Source organism: Mytilus californianus, unplaced genomic scaffold, assembly GCF_021869535.1.
Source record: "Mytilus californianus isolate M0D057914Y unplaced genomic scaffold, xbMytCali1.0.p SCAF_2, whole genome shotgun sequence".
Lineage (NCBI taxonomy): Eukaryota > Metazoa > Mollusca > Bivalvia > Mytilida > Mytilidae > Mytilus > Mytilus californianus.
In genome coordinates this window covers 39750891-39766887 of record NW_026262668.1, presented here as the reverse complement: position 1 = coordinate 39766887, position 15997 = coordinate 39750891, and the positions used below count along the sequence as shown (strand labels likewise).

Sequence of the window (15997 nt, the reverse complement as noted above, 5' to 3'; positions counted from 1 at the left end):
AAGATCAAATACTACTCATCTTTAGCCTTTTCGGTCAGTTGTTGCATTCAGTAATATAAAACGTATGATAACTGATGAGAAGATGTCCGTTAACTTCGATCTAAAGTCATGCCCATTTCCGATGTACGTTACCTTTTGCAGTGACACTGTATCTAAACTACCCCGGCGAAAAATGTTTGGACTCAATAGTATCTAATGTCCGGTACGGTGACGGACAATCAACAGACAGAGAAATGTAGAAATTCTGTTTATTTATTTGTTGTTTTAAGTATATTGAAGAATATACATACACATATAACTATTTTCGATAGTGTGATGTAATATTTTCTACCACCGTTCTAGATTTATGGAGAAATAAGTAAAAAGGCACATCAAAATGGTGAATTGAGTGAACCTTGCCTCGAATTTGTTTAATTTCTCTTTAAATTGAGCACATTGTATGGAAAGAAAGGTACGGAAAGAAAGATATTAACACGGAGATGTCAAGACTTTTCACTATGATCGCCTCAATGTTTGCATGTCTGTGCATGGAATGAAAGAAGTGGATCATGTCAAAATTGAAGCACCCGGTTTTGTCAATGTGTACGACCCGGTTTTGTCCTTAAATTTCACAAAGCACACCCGGTTTTGTCATAGAAAATAATGCATAATCGCATGACGAAAATAAAAATATGGCGTTCAGCAGCAGTTTGAGGGATCGTTGAAAAACATTTTCTTTCAGAGGATAACTTATAACCTTTTTGAATCCGTAAACACTTGAATTCCTGCTATATTAGAACAAAGCAAATTTCAATTTTGTTTTGTATAAAAAAAAAAAAGGAAAAATTAAAAAGAAATGAAGGTTTTGAAACGGAATTAGATTTTTTATATCATCTATACAAATTTAAGTGTTCAAACTTAATTAGTGTACGGCTTTGAAAATTTAAGGACGCACATTTGATATGGGATTTTCTGGGACAACAAGATGGTTATCTTAGTGTCCGCTCTACTTAAAGGGAAGACAGTATAATCGGTTGAAAATAAATATTCTGAAACTAAACGTTCATTATAAAGCAAGAGAATAAGACAAATGTATGTGCATGCAGAATCGCCCAAGAAAAGGAATTTCCATGCGGCGCAAAGGATCACAATAATAGTGCGTTAAAAATCTGTTTACCCTCCTTGTTACAATAATACTAAGTATAAATTAGTATAAAAGTCTTAGGCCATCCGGAAATTGCAATAATGATTATTTGATTAGTAATTTTTATAAATAAGCGATGTTTTATCTCTCTTTTTTTTCTTTTTTTTTTTTTAACATTAACAAATTCTTTAATGCACTAGTATCAAGTTGTTAACAACTGCCCTATATAGTACAACTATTATATATAGGTTTATCTCTTCATTGTATAATGATCATCGTACATTGACAAATGTTCTACAATTTAACCAATTTGGTCAAGTTTTAAATTGTCAATATGCAAGGGCGGACCGAGGCCATGACTTTTTTAAAGGGGCGTATTCATAAACGGATTTTATACCGCCGAGCGTTGCAAGGGGAACTTTTTTTTAACGATTTTATGCTAAATAAAAAATCATATATAAATCGTAAAAAACATGATAAAATAATTATTTCTAGCCACCAAAAGGGGGGGAGGGGTCGGCGTTCTTCCTCTACTCCCCTGGATCCGCCACTGATATAATGTAACTATATCGTATACCATCATAGAATTTAATAAAAGACGAAAAAACAGAGACAGCCGCCAATCGCATATTTACTATAGGGGCTCTGTAATCAAATGAGTTAAGCCTTTTTCAACTCACTGAATTTTATAGTTTGTTCATATGTTGTGCTGTTATACCAGTTTTTTTTTCTTGTTTTTTTTGGAGGGGGAGCTGGGGGGGCTTACACGTTCAACCCCGTCATTCTGTATGTGCCAGTACCGAATCTAGGAGCCTGTAAATCGGTTGTTGTCTTTTTTTGCTGTATATCATACATGTATTTGTTATTCGTTTTTTATTTTGTACATAAATCTAGGTCGTTAGTTTTCACATTAGTTTTTTTTTTACAGTTTTCATTTCGGGGCCTTTTTTAGCTTTCTATGCCGTATGGGCGTTTCTCATTGTTGGATGCCATACGGTGTTCTATATTTGTTAACTTTTACATCATTTGGTCTCTGATGGAAAGCTGTCTCATCGTCATTTTCACGGGCTAAATTGCCAATTAGGTTCACTACAAACCAGTAAAAGTCTGAAATGGCCTATATCTGTACTCGACTGTACTGATTTTTACTCGACCAGTCTGAATTGGTCTGAATTTTACTCGACATTACTCGACCCCAGTCTTAACCATACTCGACTGTACTGATTTGTACTTGACCCTTATCTTTGCCATTGAAAATAGTCTGAACTATTACTCGACCAGTCTGAAACAGGCTTAACTCATTCTCGACCTGTACTTGACCTATTTTTTTCAGTCTAAACCATACTCGACCAAAGGTCGGAACAATACTCGACCAGTCTGAACCATACTTGACCAAAAAACCTCTACTTTTTTTTTAGCTGTTAAAATTAATTTCTTTTTTTCTGACATGATAACAGCCACAATAAAATAAAGATATATATAAAAACATATTTTTACATCCTTACATGATTCTCAGATATATCAAATAGAGATAGTTAAATCAAATTATCTTATATAATAATTTAATTATATAAATTTTAAGTTTTAGAGTTTTGTTAAAAAAAAAAAATCTTTTACCTAAAAACCACACCTTTACTGAGGGTAATAAAACCTTATAAAGGTGCTTCTTGGTTGGCATGTGTTTTTTTATGTTTTTAAACTTAATTTTCCTAAATTCCTAAAGAAAAACTACATAGGTTTTATGGTTACATACAATAGTTATATAATTATCTTTTTAATGAGTTAACAAGAGCCAAAAAATCACTGAAATTGTTTAACCTTATATTAGAAATATATCTATTCTTATTATAATTTGGGATATATTATATATAATATATATCAAAAAGGGATAAAAAAGTAAAATAAATAAATAAAAAAAAAAATCTGAATAGTGGTAAAGTATAAAGTAATACCTCCTGCTTGGGGCAAACTCATTAAAAAGATCACACCTAGTCAGAGTGAATTAATTTCTAATTAACATTCAGTAAAAATTGCAACATCCTGTAAAACTTAAATCGCAAGGCCTTTTGAATTCACTAGATAAGTAATACACGAGTTTAAGAAAAATAGGGCTTTCTTTTTACCTGTAAAACACACATGTACTGAGGTAATTAAACCTTATTAAAGTTCTTCTTGTATGCCATGTCTTTAATTTTGACAAAAGTTATTTAAATTTAATTGAAATAAATTTTTTCTGCAACTTTGGAACACATTTCCTTTTTTAAATGGTTATCAAGGATTGCTACGGAAGTTCTATTGTCATGATTATATTAAATTCTTGGTTTTACAAAACAAAGGTGTGATCTTTTGAATTTATTAAGTTGCTTTATATACTATTCCAAATATGAATGTAGGACAGAAAGTCACAGGACAAAAAGTCACAGACAAAAAGTCACGGACAAAAAGTCACAGGACAAAAAGACACAATTCAGTTTTGAGATTATTTTTCTTTAAACAAGAAAACACTAATTTAAAAAATTAAATTTTTGTTTTTTCTTGAACTATTATATATATGAAGCAACTTTGTAATTAAAATTTTTTCAATGAATATCAATAATGATCAAATAATTGCTATGAAAACAAAATGTCAAAGTGGCTTGGTACTTAAATGGCTTCATTGTGCCAAGAAATATATCCTTTGCATGATTAAAATTTAATAAATTTTCATTTATCAAGGCATATGAACAATTTCCTAAACTTAAAAATGAATATATGTTATAAAAAGAAAATATTTCAAGATCTTTCTTATATATATTCAAACAATTGTCAACAAATTATTTGTGACTTTTTGTCCTATCAAATTTGTGACTTTATGTCCTGTGACTTTTTGTCCTGTGACTTTCTGTCCGTTTACCTCCAAATATATTTTAATAAAAAAAATGTTCACTGCATTATTAACTAAACTCAACTGACACCATAAATCTATACAAGGCTTAAGTAAATGGTGAAAATTGTCCAGTAATTATAAAATATATCTGAAACATTCAAAAAAGTTTGAATAACATTGAAAATATTAGTCACAATTCAGTTTTGAGATTATTGGATCAGCTTGTTTTATTTTAATTTTAAAGGTGATATATATATGTAAGTGTTGATGAATATGGTGTTGAATTTATATTATGTTTATTGTGAAATTTTGGTTTCAATGCCATATTGAATACATTTTAAATTTCAAATTGTTGTTTAAATTTCTAGCCATGGGAAATAGCTGTTAAAACAGTTCCTAAATTGATGAAATACAATAGATAGATACAAAAAATATGTCTAGATTGGTTAAGACTTGGTCAAGTATGGTTCAGACTAGGTCAAGTATAGTTCAGACTAGGTCGAGTATGGTTCAGACTAGGTCGAGCATGGCTCAGACGCAAATAAAATGGTTAAGTACTGGTCGAGTGTGGTCGAGTACAAGTTCAGACTGTTAAGTATGGTTCAGACTACAGTCGAGTATAATCAAGTAAATTTCAGACCAATTAAGACTGGTCGAGTAAAAATCAGTACAGTCGAGTACAAATATAGGCCATTTCAGACTTTCAATGGTTTGTAGTGGTTGTTCTACGAAGACGAAGACGAAGATATTGGACGTTATAATGTTGCAAACCAACTTTTATTTATAAAAAGAAATAATTCTTTCATGCCATGCGCAATGCTCATTTTAACATAGGAAGGCATTATATTTGTTAAAATTTTTAAACCAAGCGTTAGCCAGGTATAAAATATTGACAAATATAATGCCTACCTATGTTAAAATGAGCGTAGAGCATGGCATGATAGAATTATTTTGTTTCTAATGGGGAAGTTTAGAACTTGTGTATTTCGAAGCGGACATAAAATACACGTTCGAAAGGCAACCATATTGATTTGAGATATCCAAAACGTTCTAATAGATGTGGTATGAGTGCCAGTGAGACAACTCTCCATCCAAGTCACAATTTGTAAAAGTAAACCATTATAGGTCAAAGTACGGCCTTCAAAACGGACCTTTTCTCTCACTGTCCGTCAATGGATGAACGAATGAGTAAATATATTGTAAACATAGCGTATAGTGTAGTAAAGCATACTATCCTTACTCTTTTGATAAATTGATATGGTAACACAATCATTCCACATCTTCTTATTTTTACATCATTACAGTAGTATAGAAAACAAACAAACATTTTTGAGATGTATTTCTATTTGTATCCATCTGATGACTTAAGCCTTTTTCAACTGATTTTTATAGTTTGTTCTTATGTTGTACTGTTACACCAATTTCCCAGGTAAGGGGGAGGGTTGGGATCCCGCTAAGATGTTTAACCCCGTCACATTCTGTATATATTTACCTGTCCCAAGCCAGGAGCCTGTATTTCAGTGGTTGTCTTTGTTGCTGTGTTACATATTTGTTTTTCGTTCATTTTTTTTTGTACATAAACTAGGCCGTTAGTTTCCTCGTTTGAATTGTTTTACACTTGTCATTTCGGGGCCTTTTATAGCTGACTATGTTGTATGAGCTTTGTTCATTGTTGAAGGACGTACGGCGATCTACAGTTGTTAATTTCTGTGTCATTTGATCTCTTGTGGCGAGTTGTCTCATTGGCAATCACACCACATCTTCTTTTTTCTATCATAAGGAATTAATGTAAGTACATGATATAAAGTATTTATTTCCATTTAAACTTAGTTCGAAGATAAGATCAATAAGGTATACGTATAGCATTCAAAAATGTCTACTCCCTATTTCGAAAAGTTCCCGTTTGAAATATATCTTAACACATGTTTGTATTGCAATAACATCTGTATAACATCTTTTTGACTCAAATATTTAATTTCTTCCGATGGGCAATGTCCAGATCCGTGCTAAAGTAGCTTTTCATATATTTGTGGTTTCAAAACAAAACAAAACCGGGTCCTATACTGAGACATAACAGGGTCCTTGTGTAATAAACAACATTGACGAAACAGGGTCCTTCCATTTTGACATGACACATTTCTTCCGTTCCATGCACAGAAATGCAAATATTGAGGTGCTCATAGTGACTAGCCATGCAATCTCTGTGTTAATATCTTTCTTTCCGTACTTTTCTTTCCGTACAATGTGCACAATTTAAAAAGAAATTAAACAAATTCGTAGCAAGGTTCACTCAATTCACCATTTTCATGTGCCTTTTTACTTATTTCTCCATTAATCTAGAACGGTTGTAGAAAATATTACATCACACAATCGAAAATAGTTATATGTGTATGTTTATTCTTCAATGTCATTAAAAAACAAATAGATAAATAGAAATTCTACCTTTTCTCTGTCTGTTGATTGTCCGTCACCGTACCGGACATTAGATACTATCGAGTCCAAACATTTTTTGCCGGGGTAGTTAAGACACAGTGTACTGTCTCTCAATAGATTGATTTTTAACTGGTTCAAACACGTGAAAGTACATTTAATAAATAGTGCAAAAATGGCGTGTCATTTCTCGAATGAATATGAAGAGCGGACATAATTGACAAAAACATTCAAAACAATATGTACTATATAGTATATCATAGCTAAAAAAAGTATCAGAAAACTGAACACGCAACTTGGTCCAAGTAGTGACTATACTCAAGTTTGCGCTTTATGGACATGTTTTTATCAATTCTGATCTTTCTCCTTTGCTGCACATCAAAGAAAGTCCAGACTCTACTCGTGCTTGCTAGCACAAACTATATGATCTAGAGTTACAGTTCTAACTACGGCAGTCATTCGGTATATCGAGAAAAATGATCGTGAAAAAATAAGTAACGGTGGTCAAGTATTGAGATTGGATCGTGAAAGATCTGGTATAGGATCGTGAATGAAATATTTTCGAGAAGACACATGCGTGTCAGTAAATAATCTAATTTAATCAATTATTATGAAAAATATTGGAAAAATAAAACTGTCTGTCAAAATGGTTCAACATTATGATCAGTATCCGAGAAAAATCAAGACTTAAAAGTACACCGGTTTTACAAAACTACAAAAGGCAGATTGCTCTTCGAAATTTCAGAAAAATTAAAATGTAAACAAACATGATTTTGTTTCAAATTTTTAATTCATAAACTATTTTTCTTTTAGAAATTTCGTTCAATATTACAGTTTAAAATAGTTCTTAAAGTTATTTTGATTTTTGTTTATTCAGAAACTTTGCAAAAACGGTAATATTTGCAAAAATTTGATATTTCGGATCGTGAAAGATCGGGTACCGCATTTTGGTGATCTTGAAAATGATCGTGAAAGGTCTGTTGCCGCTTATTCGTTATTCCCAAAAAATCCACGAGAACGACGAAATCTTTCTTTAAACAAGTGATAATTTATATCTGTGATCGGTATATCAAAAGATTGGATTTACATGACTTATTCCGCTTCACTTTTGAATGTGAATAGGGCTATGATGATTCAATGTTATTTGATCTGATTATTTGATAATACCACACCGACCAGTTTTCTTATAACAATATAAGTCCGTCTGTCCGTTTTCCATAAGTTTTATGTCGTTTAAAAAGTTAAGATTGTCTCATCTGATTTCCATTAATTTTTATGCATAGTCATATCTATAAACGAAGATCCTTGTTGATTTTTGTAAAAAATTGGAAAAAAAACATTGTTTAAAAAAACTAGCTGAAAAACAACTGCCATATTCCTGACTTGGCATATGCATTTCCTAAGCAAATGGTGGGTTAAATCTGGTTTTTTAGCTAGCAAATACGCCCACTTGTATGACAGTTGTTTGATATTCCGTAATATTGCCAAATTAGGGGAGCAACACAAACAGACATAATTGGTTAACGTGGACATATCTGGGATCCAGCAGCATACATCACAAACATACAACACTACTTAATTTAACGTTCAATAAAATTGAGAATGGAAATGGGGAATATGTCATAGAGACAACAACCCGACCAAAGAGCAGACAACAGCCGAAGGCCACAAATGGGTCTTCAACACAGCGAGAAAATCCCGCACCCGGAGGTGGTCCTCAGCTGGCCCCTAAATAAAATTGTGTACTAGTTCAGTGAAAATGGACGTCATACTAAACTCAAAAACATATAAATGAACTAAAATTAAAAAACATACAAGACTAACAAAGGCCAGAGGCTCCTGACTTGGGACAGGCGCAAAAATGCGGCGGGGTTAAACATGTTTTGTGAGATCTCAACCCTCCCCCTATACCTCTAGCCAATGTAGAATAAAGAAACACATAGCAATACGCACAGTAAAACTCAGTTTAAAAGAAGTCCGAGTCCGATGTCAGAATAGGTAACAAAAGAAACTAAGCAAAATGACAATGATACATAAATGAACAAAGGACTACTAGCAGTTACTGACATGCCAGCTCCAGACATCAATTAAACTGATTGAAAGATTATGTCTTCATCATATGAAAATCAAGTACAATCCCTCCCGTTAGGGGTTTAGTATCATACCATCATAAAATATATGAGAAGAACATAACCCGTATCATGCCAACAACTGGTTTTAGAATAAATGTGTTTATTTCCGATGCAAAGACCCTATGAGTGAATCAATATTAATACCAAAATATGCAATCCTTAATGACTTGACAACAGTATCGTAACTATATCCTTTCCGAATAAGTCTGTTTATATGTTTGGTTAGCTTTTGAGGTGAATGCCGACATTTTTGTGCTTTGTAAAGAATATTACCATAAAATATTGGATGTGAAATACCTGAACGTATAAGATGTCTGCATGTTGATTTATATTGACGAATGATGTCCTTGTACCGATGATAAAATTTAGTAAATGTTTTGACTTAGTCTAGTTTGTGATATCGAAAACCCTGGTGTAATAATTTTTCAGTAATACAGAGATTTCTTTCGTTGAAATCAAATACGTTGTTACATACACGAGCGAATCGAACAAGTTGAGATATATAAACACCATAAGATGGCGACAAAGGAACGTCACCATCTAAAAATGGATAATTAACAATAGGAAATGAAAAATCATCTCTTTTATCATAAATTTTGGTATTAAGCTTTCCGTTAAAGATAAAGATATCAAGATCCAGGAAAGGGCAGTGTTCATTGTTAGTATTAGCTTTATTATACCCCACGCAACGAGTTGCGGAGGGTATAATGTTTTTGACCCGTCCGTCCGTCCGTCCGTCCGTCCGTCCGTCCGTCCGTCCGTCTGTCCGTCCGTCTGTCCGCCCGTCCGTCTGTCCGTCCGTCAGTCCGTCAGTCCTGTTTCTTGTCATCGCACAACAGAATTTCATGAAACTTTGTAGATAATAAGGACATACTAGGTAGATGTGCATATCGACAGGAAATTATGATTCAATTTTTTTTCTAGGAGTTACGCCCCTTTGAACTTATTTGCTTCAATATACCTCTGCAACAGTTTGTCATCGAAACTCCTCTGAAACCACACAACAGAATTTCATGAAACTTTGTAGATAATAAGGACATACTATGTAGATGTGCATTTCGACAGGAAATTATGATTCAATTTTTTTTCTTATACAATTTTTTTTTCTTACAGTTATTTTATTTCTCCAGTGACAATGTGGGGACATGGGGTATGTGAGCGCGCTCACTAAGGTTCTTTAATTTAAAGTCAGTTCGGCAGGATAAATCTCTTACGGGGATATACTTAAGTCGTCATTATTGAGAGCCAATGTATCATCTAAATATCTAAAAGTGTTATTAAATTAAAACACACTTACAATTAAATCAAACACGCCAACAAAAAAGATTTTGTAGTTGATAATACAGCCAGTATAGTAAAGCGTAATTACGGAGCCCCTTAGGTGTCATAAATATGAATATGAATATGTTCGTTTGCCGGAGATTTAATCTGGCACGCACCAGTTTGAAAACTCGTGCGCACGACTTTCAAAATTGTGCGCATGACTCTCAAACTAGCGCGCATGACTTTCAAACTCGTGCTCGCAACTTTCAAAAATGGTGTTCAGGACCTTAAAGAACTGGTGCACATGACTTTGAAACTGGTGCGCATGACTACAAAAATGGCGCGCACGACTTTTATACTGGCGTGCACGACTTTCAAAAATGGTGTTCAAGACTTTCAAGAAATGGCGCGCACGACTTTTTATCTTGTACACACGACTTTCAAACTTGTGCGCATGACTTTCAGACATCTGTGCATGACTTTTAAACTGGTGTGCATGACTTTCAAACTGGCACGCACGACTTTCAAATTGGTGTGCATGACTTTAAAACTCGTGCGCACTTGTTTGGATGTCGGGCGCACCAGTTATTGAAAATAATGCGCACCAGTTTTCAAATGTCGTGTGCACGATTTTTCAAACTAGTGCGCACCAGATTAAATCTTCGGCAAACGAAAATATTTCTATTTACTTGGCACTTAAGGGGCTACGTAAGGGGCTCCTCACATAATGACATATACACTTTCCCGATAAAATGCATAAAAATTAAAATATAAGTACAAGGGTATAGTGAAACTACATTATAAAAAACCTCGTGTGTCCTTATAGCATCTCTGGACACATCCACATAAAGAACGCCAAAAGTCAAAAACCTGAAAGCACATACTGTGGATTCATTATTATTCATTGGATACCAATTGTCGTGGATTTCGTGTGAACAGGGGAACCACGAATTTAAATTTTCAACGAATTACAAATTTTATAAAGGCATGTATGCAGTCTTTGCCAAAACAACGAAATTAAATATCCACGAACATGCAAGTTTTTCTAAATCCACGAAAATTGGTACCAACGAAAATAAATGAATCATCCACAATATACCGAACCACGTCAAGAGGCATACGGTCAAATGGAACATAATGCTAGTAGTACAAAGACAAATAAAGATAAAAAGTAAAGTAGATAAAATGCTACACAGAGTCAACACCTAAAACCCTGGCTCATTAATTGTTTGCTCGGGCACTGATAATGTTTTACAAACTCTGAGTATCTGCTGCAATCACCTGAAAATCGTATGAGTTGAGAAATGTATACTTCATACGCGGATGAAGTTGGTAAATCGCTGGTAAGATGAGGAAATTTTATAATTTTCAAAATTGAAATCATCTCGTTTGTCATAGACTCTGGTATTGAGATGACCGCTGTAGTCAAATTCGGGGTATATACATGTATAAAATGATGCAGATGAAGCTGTATATGTGGTGTCTGTAATCTCTTGTTCAAGACTATTAATGGGACCAAAAAAAAAGTTTGTATTGTTGATGGAAAGAACATTTTCAATACACATGTGTGTAAAATTAAATGATATAGCTTATTTGATCTAATATAAAAATAAGAAGATGTAGTATGATTGCCAAATGAGATAACTATCCACAAGAGACCAAATGACACAGAATTTAACAACTATAGATCACCGTACAGCCTTCAACAATGAGAACAACCCATGCAGCTTTTAAAGGCCACGAAATGACAAATGTTAAACAATTCAAACGAGAAAACTAACGGCCCTGACTTATGTACAAAATAATGAACGAAAAACAAATATGATATACAGCAACAAACGGCAACCACTGAATTACACTGCCCTTAACCAGGGTCAGTGGTGTAACAGTACAACAAATGAACAAACTATAAAATTCAGTTGAAAAGGGCCTAACTCATCTTATCGATACATAGCAAAAACAAGTAACAAAAACACAGAGTGGACGTGGCAGGGTTCTTATACGTCTCCATAACCCTTACGAAAACAAACAAAATTACACATTGAGATATTTCCAGGGGAAAACCCCTCTCGCTTCACTCATTTGTGAATGCATTACGCATTATATATACAAAGGTATTTACTTTTCGACCATTTACGCTCCTGGAGGTCTTATTATCTTAACTGCCTAGTTACGCGTGGCAGTGCCTCTTGAATGAAAACGGGTCAAAATATGGGTAAAGATATTTATATCACCAACAAAAATTAAAGCAATAATTTACGTTCTGAGAAAGAAATTACACACTTCAACCAATTACAAGTATATCAATTGGTAAAACAAATGTTGTTTTCTGATCATTGAGTCTGGTCACGCATTGTCTTTCACGATCAAAATAATGCGTTGAATGATCTTTCACGATCAAAATAATGCGTTGAATGATCTTTCACGATCAATTTTGATAAAAAATCAACAAAAATATACATTTTCAAAATTAATATAAACTTTTTCAAGTAATAATATACATATATTTTACTGGACTATCTGACACATAAAGATTAAGTTTCAAATATATCATGATATATTGGAATGTGACCATTATTTATACAAAACGTGAATTTTTTTCTTAATGATTCTCATAGGATTGTGTGTCGCCTTTTGTGTTTTCTTAAAAAGTACTGCATTTTTTCGTCAACTAAGTGCACAGTTTTATTAAGGAAGTTGAATCATTTTGACAGACATATTTTTTTTCTAATTTGTTCCACCTTTTGGAACTACAGTAGATTTGTTCAAAGATTTTGAAGTAGAATTACACTTAATTGCATTCACGATCCGATACCAGCGACTCTTTTCACAAAAAATCTTACGATTAAAATTGATCGTAAGTTATACTGAAATGTGTATGACTTACGAGTATTTTCATTCTTAAGATTTTTTGTGAAAAGAGTCGCAGATCTTTCACTATCCGATTGCAATGCTTGACCACCGTTAGTTATTCTTTCACGATCATTTCTCTCGATATACCGAATGACACCCGTGCTAACGCCCTGCCACTAAATTTTACAAATGCCGTTGAAAAAAAAAAAACTTAAATTCTCGCTCGCCTCCTCGTCCGAATTTAAAGTATTTCTTTACTAAATTCCTTCGTATAAATACGACAAAACTCTAATGTAGGGTTGGTTGCTCGCAGTAACTTGTTCTTTTCTATTGCAAACAATATTTAATAACATAATAATCTAAAATAATTTAATAACAATATTCAAATTGAGATTTTCATACACCAAAATTGTCCAACACATCATTATATGTTAATGAACTTATTAATAAACTCTATATGATCTATGTTCATCAATATGACAATAAACGGTAAACTGTACGTTGTACTTACTGTGAGCACCTTCGATGAACTGACAGCTCAACAATTTCTTTATATAATATAACGGAACCCAGCCCTTTAAACCGCCAAAGGATTTCGCGTGCATATATAACCAATATATCCAAATCCAAAATAACAATAACCCGTTTTACAACTTCTCTAACCAGTTTTGAATATATTTAATTATATTTAACGCAGGGGAAATCCTTCCTGAAGTCAAACGAAAAGAAATATATAAAGTAAAAGATGGATACGAAACAGTGTTAAAATGAGTATATTTTAGAGAATTTTTACTTGTTCTATTATCATGTTCATTTAGTAAGATTTATTTTCAGCACGGAATTGGAATCCCTTCTTTGTCGGTGGTGTTCAACGAAATATTAAAGCTTGTACATTATGCTAAATGTACTGATGTCACATTCTTCAGAATAGGAACTTGTGGCGGAGTAGGTAGGTATATTATGTGGAGAGATATGTATATTTATTTGCTGTTGGTAGATGTAATTCTGTGTTGAATGCTATATAAATGCATATGTATATGGTTTTGGGTTGGACATTAAATTTTCTTAAACTTCAATATCTTGAGATTCTGATTTATGTCTATAAGTTATTTCTTCAAGTCATAACTTCGATTCTCTACCATCTTTATGTAAAACCCCTTTAGGTAGTTTCACCTTTCAGTCGTGTACTCTTCGGGCTCAAAGTATAGCATCTTAATATAAAATCTAGTCCACAATGATCGCTTTTTTGAAGCAAACCTAGTAAGCTACCACAGAAGAACTGTTCAATTCCAAAACACTTTCTGTAACGAGATACACATGGTTGCTTAACTTGTTCAAATCACTGCTGTACCGTCGGCCTATTCATTAGCTGTGGTTTCTTTTTCTAGAATTGCTGAAATAGAGCCACCAAATTATATTCAATTGTTTCACTAAGATTGAATAGACTGATTTCTTGTTCACATTTGGAATTAGTTTTAAAACGTACCCTCGATTTTTTCAATTTCCATGTGTCGGTAGATGTAATTTTGTGTTGAATGCTATATTAATGCAGTAGATTTAGGTGTTAAAATGTTTTTTTTTAACATTAACAAATTCTTTATTGCACCATCTAGTTGTTAACAAATGTCCTATATAGTACAACTATTCTATATAGATTTATATTAGGTTTTTTATAATGGTATATGCACCTGTACATTCAATTGCCCTTCCGCTGATGCAAATGCACATGCTGTATTTATTTCATTTACAAAAAGGGTCTATTAAGGTGCAACATTCGACTTCAATTACAAACCACCCCAAGGTTACATACATTTCGCTCACATTAAAGAACCCATGCAACAACTCTATAAGGGGTCGGTACGTGACATGTTGCAAGGCAAAATGTCTGCCCCTATCCAACATACCACTTTTTTCCAGCATGACCAGTGGCAGTCCAAATTTCTCGCCTTTCTCCTATCGTCACACCTTGCAGAACCTACCTATTATATTAAATTGTTATAGTTTGTCGTCTTGAATATGCATGAAATTAGTGCCACTGGACGTTAATGACTTTAAAGGATTATAAAACCAAATATGTTTAATCTTTTTAATTATTTGGTTAAAAGTTAAGGGTGGATTGTTATCCCCACTCTTACTCTACCATCGAGAGCGACCATTTCCTCCCTCACCCAATGCTCATGTTAAACTTTCATTTGGACTTGAAGCTATTATCTGTTTTCATGTCCTCAGATTGCTACAATCTCAGACTCGCGAATGATGTTTATTTTGTTATGGAAATAACTTTACGGGCTATTTATATTTCTATTTATTCGTCAGATACATGTATTATCAGTTTTAAGAATTTTTAGAATCCATGATTGGTTCTATCTTTAGCAATTTGGTTTCATTTAACATTTTACATCTTCGATTCAAACCTACCTGTACTATGATTAGGAAGATCATTATTATGGGCTACACGAAGAAACCGTTACAGATAGTCAAAACCCGAAGGCTGGGAAATGTTCCTTGGTTAATGGCGGTACTAAATTACATTTTTAAAGGCAGTGCCTTTACTGGTATCACACAATGGCCGTAGAAAAGAAAGGATGTATATATATTTCGTTTCTACATCGGGGTAAATACATAATCATCGAAATCCAGAAAAGTTGGATTTTTCTTATTGAGTTTTTATACATCCGCAAAAAATTGCGGCCGTATTTTGGGTTTGCGATGTCGTTGTCGTCGTCCGAATACATTTCAGACAATAACTTGGGTATACGTGTAGGGATTTGTATGAAATTGTACCACAAGGTTCCATACCTCAAAAGGAAGGTTGGATTGAATTTGGGGGATCCACTTATGAATTAGGGTCCAAAAAGGGGTAAAAAACAAGTAACCTTTTAAACTTTGTTTGAATTGCTTATTTCTGACCAATTTCAATGGGGTTTGAATAATCTTAAATATTGGGGTTCTTTGATATGCTAAATCTCACCGTGTATTTATTTTATTTTGGGCAGTTTTTTCAAGTGGGTCCAAAATTAAACTATGATTGATTTCAATATGCTGAATCTAATAATGTATTGTGATTTTGGATTTTGGGATCATTTTTCAAACTGGTCCAAATCAGGGTCCATAGGTCCAAAATTAAACTTTGTTTGAATTCAACCAAAATTGGACGGAAGGGTTTTTGCTATTTATGAATTGCTTATATTTGATCAAATTCATTTGTTTGTTTGGTTTTTTTACATTAAGAGTTACCTCCCTTTCAATGTTTTAGCTTATAATTTATGTCATATCTTTGAGGTGATATGCTGTCATCTTGCTGATTCAGATATTTTAATTTTAGTGGTT

At 33.3% G+C, this 15997-nt stretch overlaps 1 protein-coding gene across 2 annotated transcripts in view; it reads left to right on the top strand.

Annotated features, from left to right (window-relative positions):
- LOC127727928 (uridine phosphorylase 1-like) overlaps nt 1–15997 on the top strand; it is a 163077-nt gene that overhangs the window by 111883 nt on the left and 35197 nt on the right. For both annotated transcript variants that reach the window (XM_052235085.1, XM_052235084.1), the window contains exon 4: nt 13502–13616. In XM_052235085.1, coding sequence (XP_052091045.1) covers nt 13502–13616 — 115 coding nt within the window. The remainder of the gene's footprint in view (nt 1–13501; nt 13617–15997) is intronic.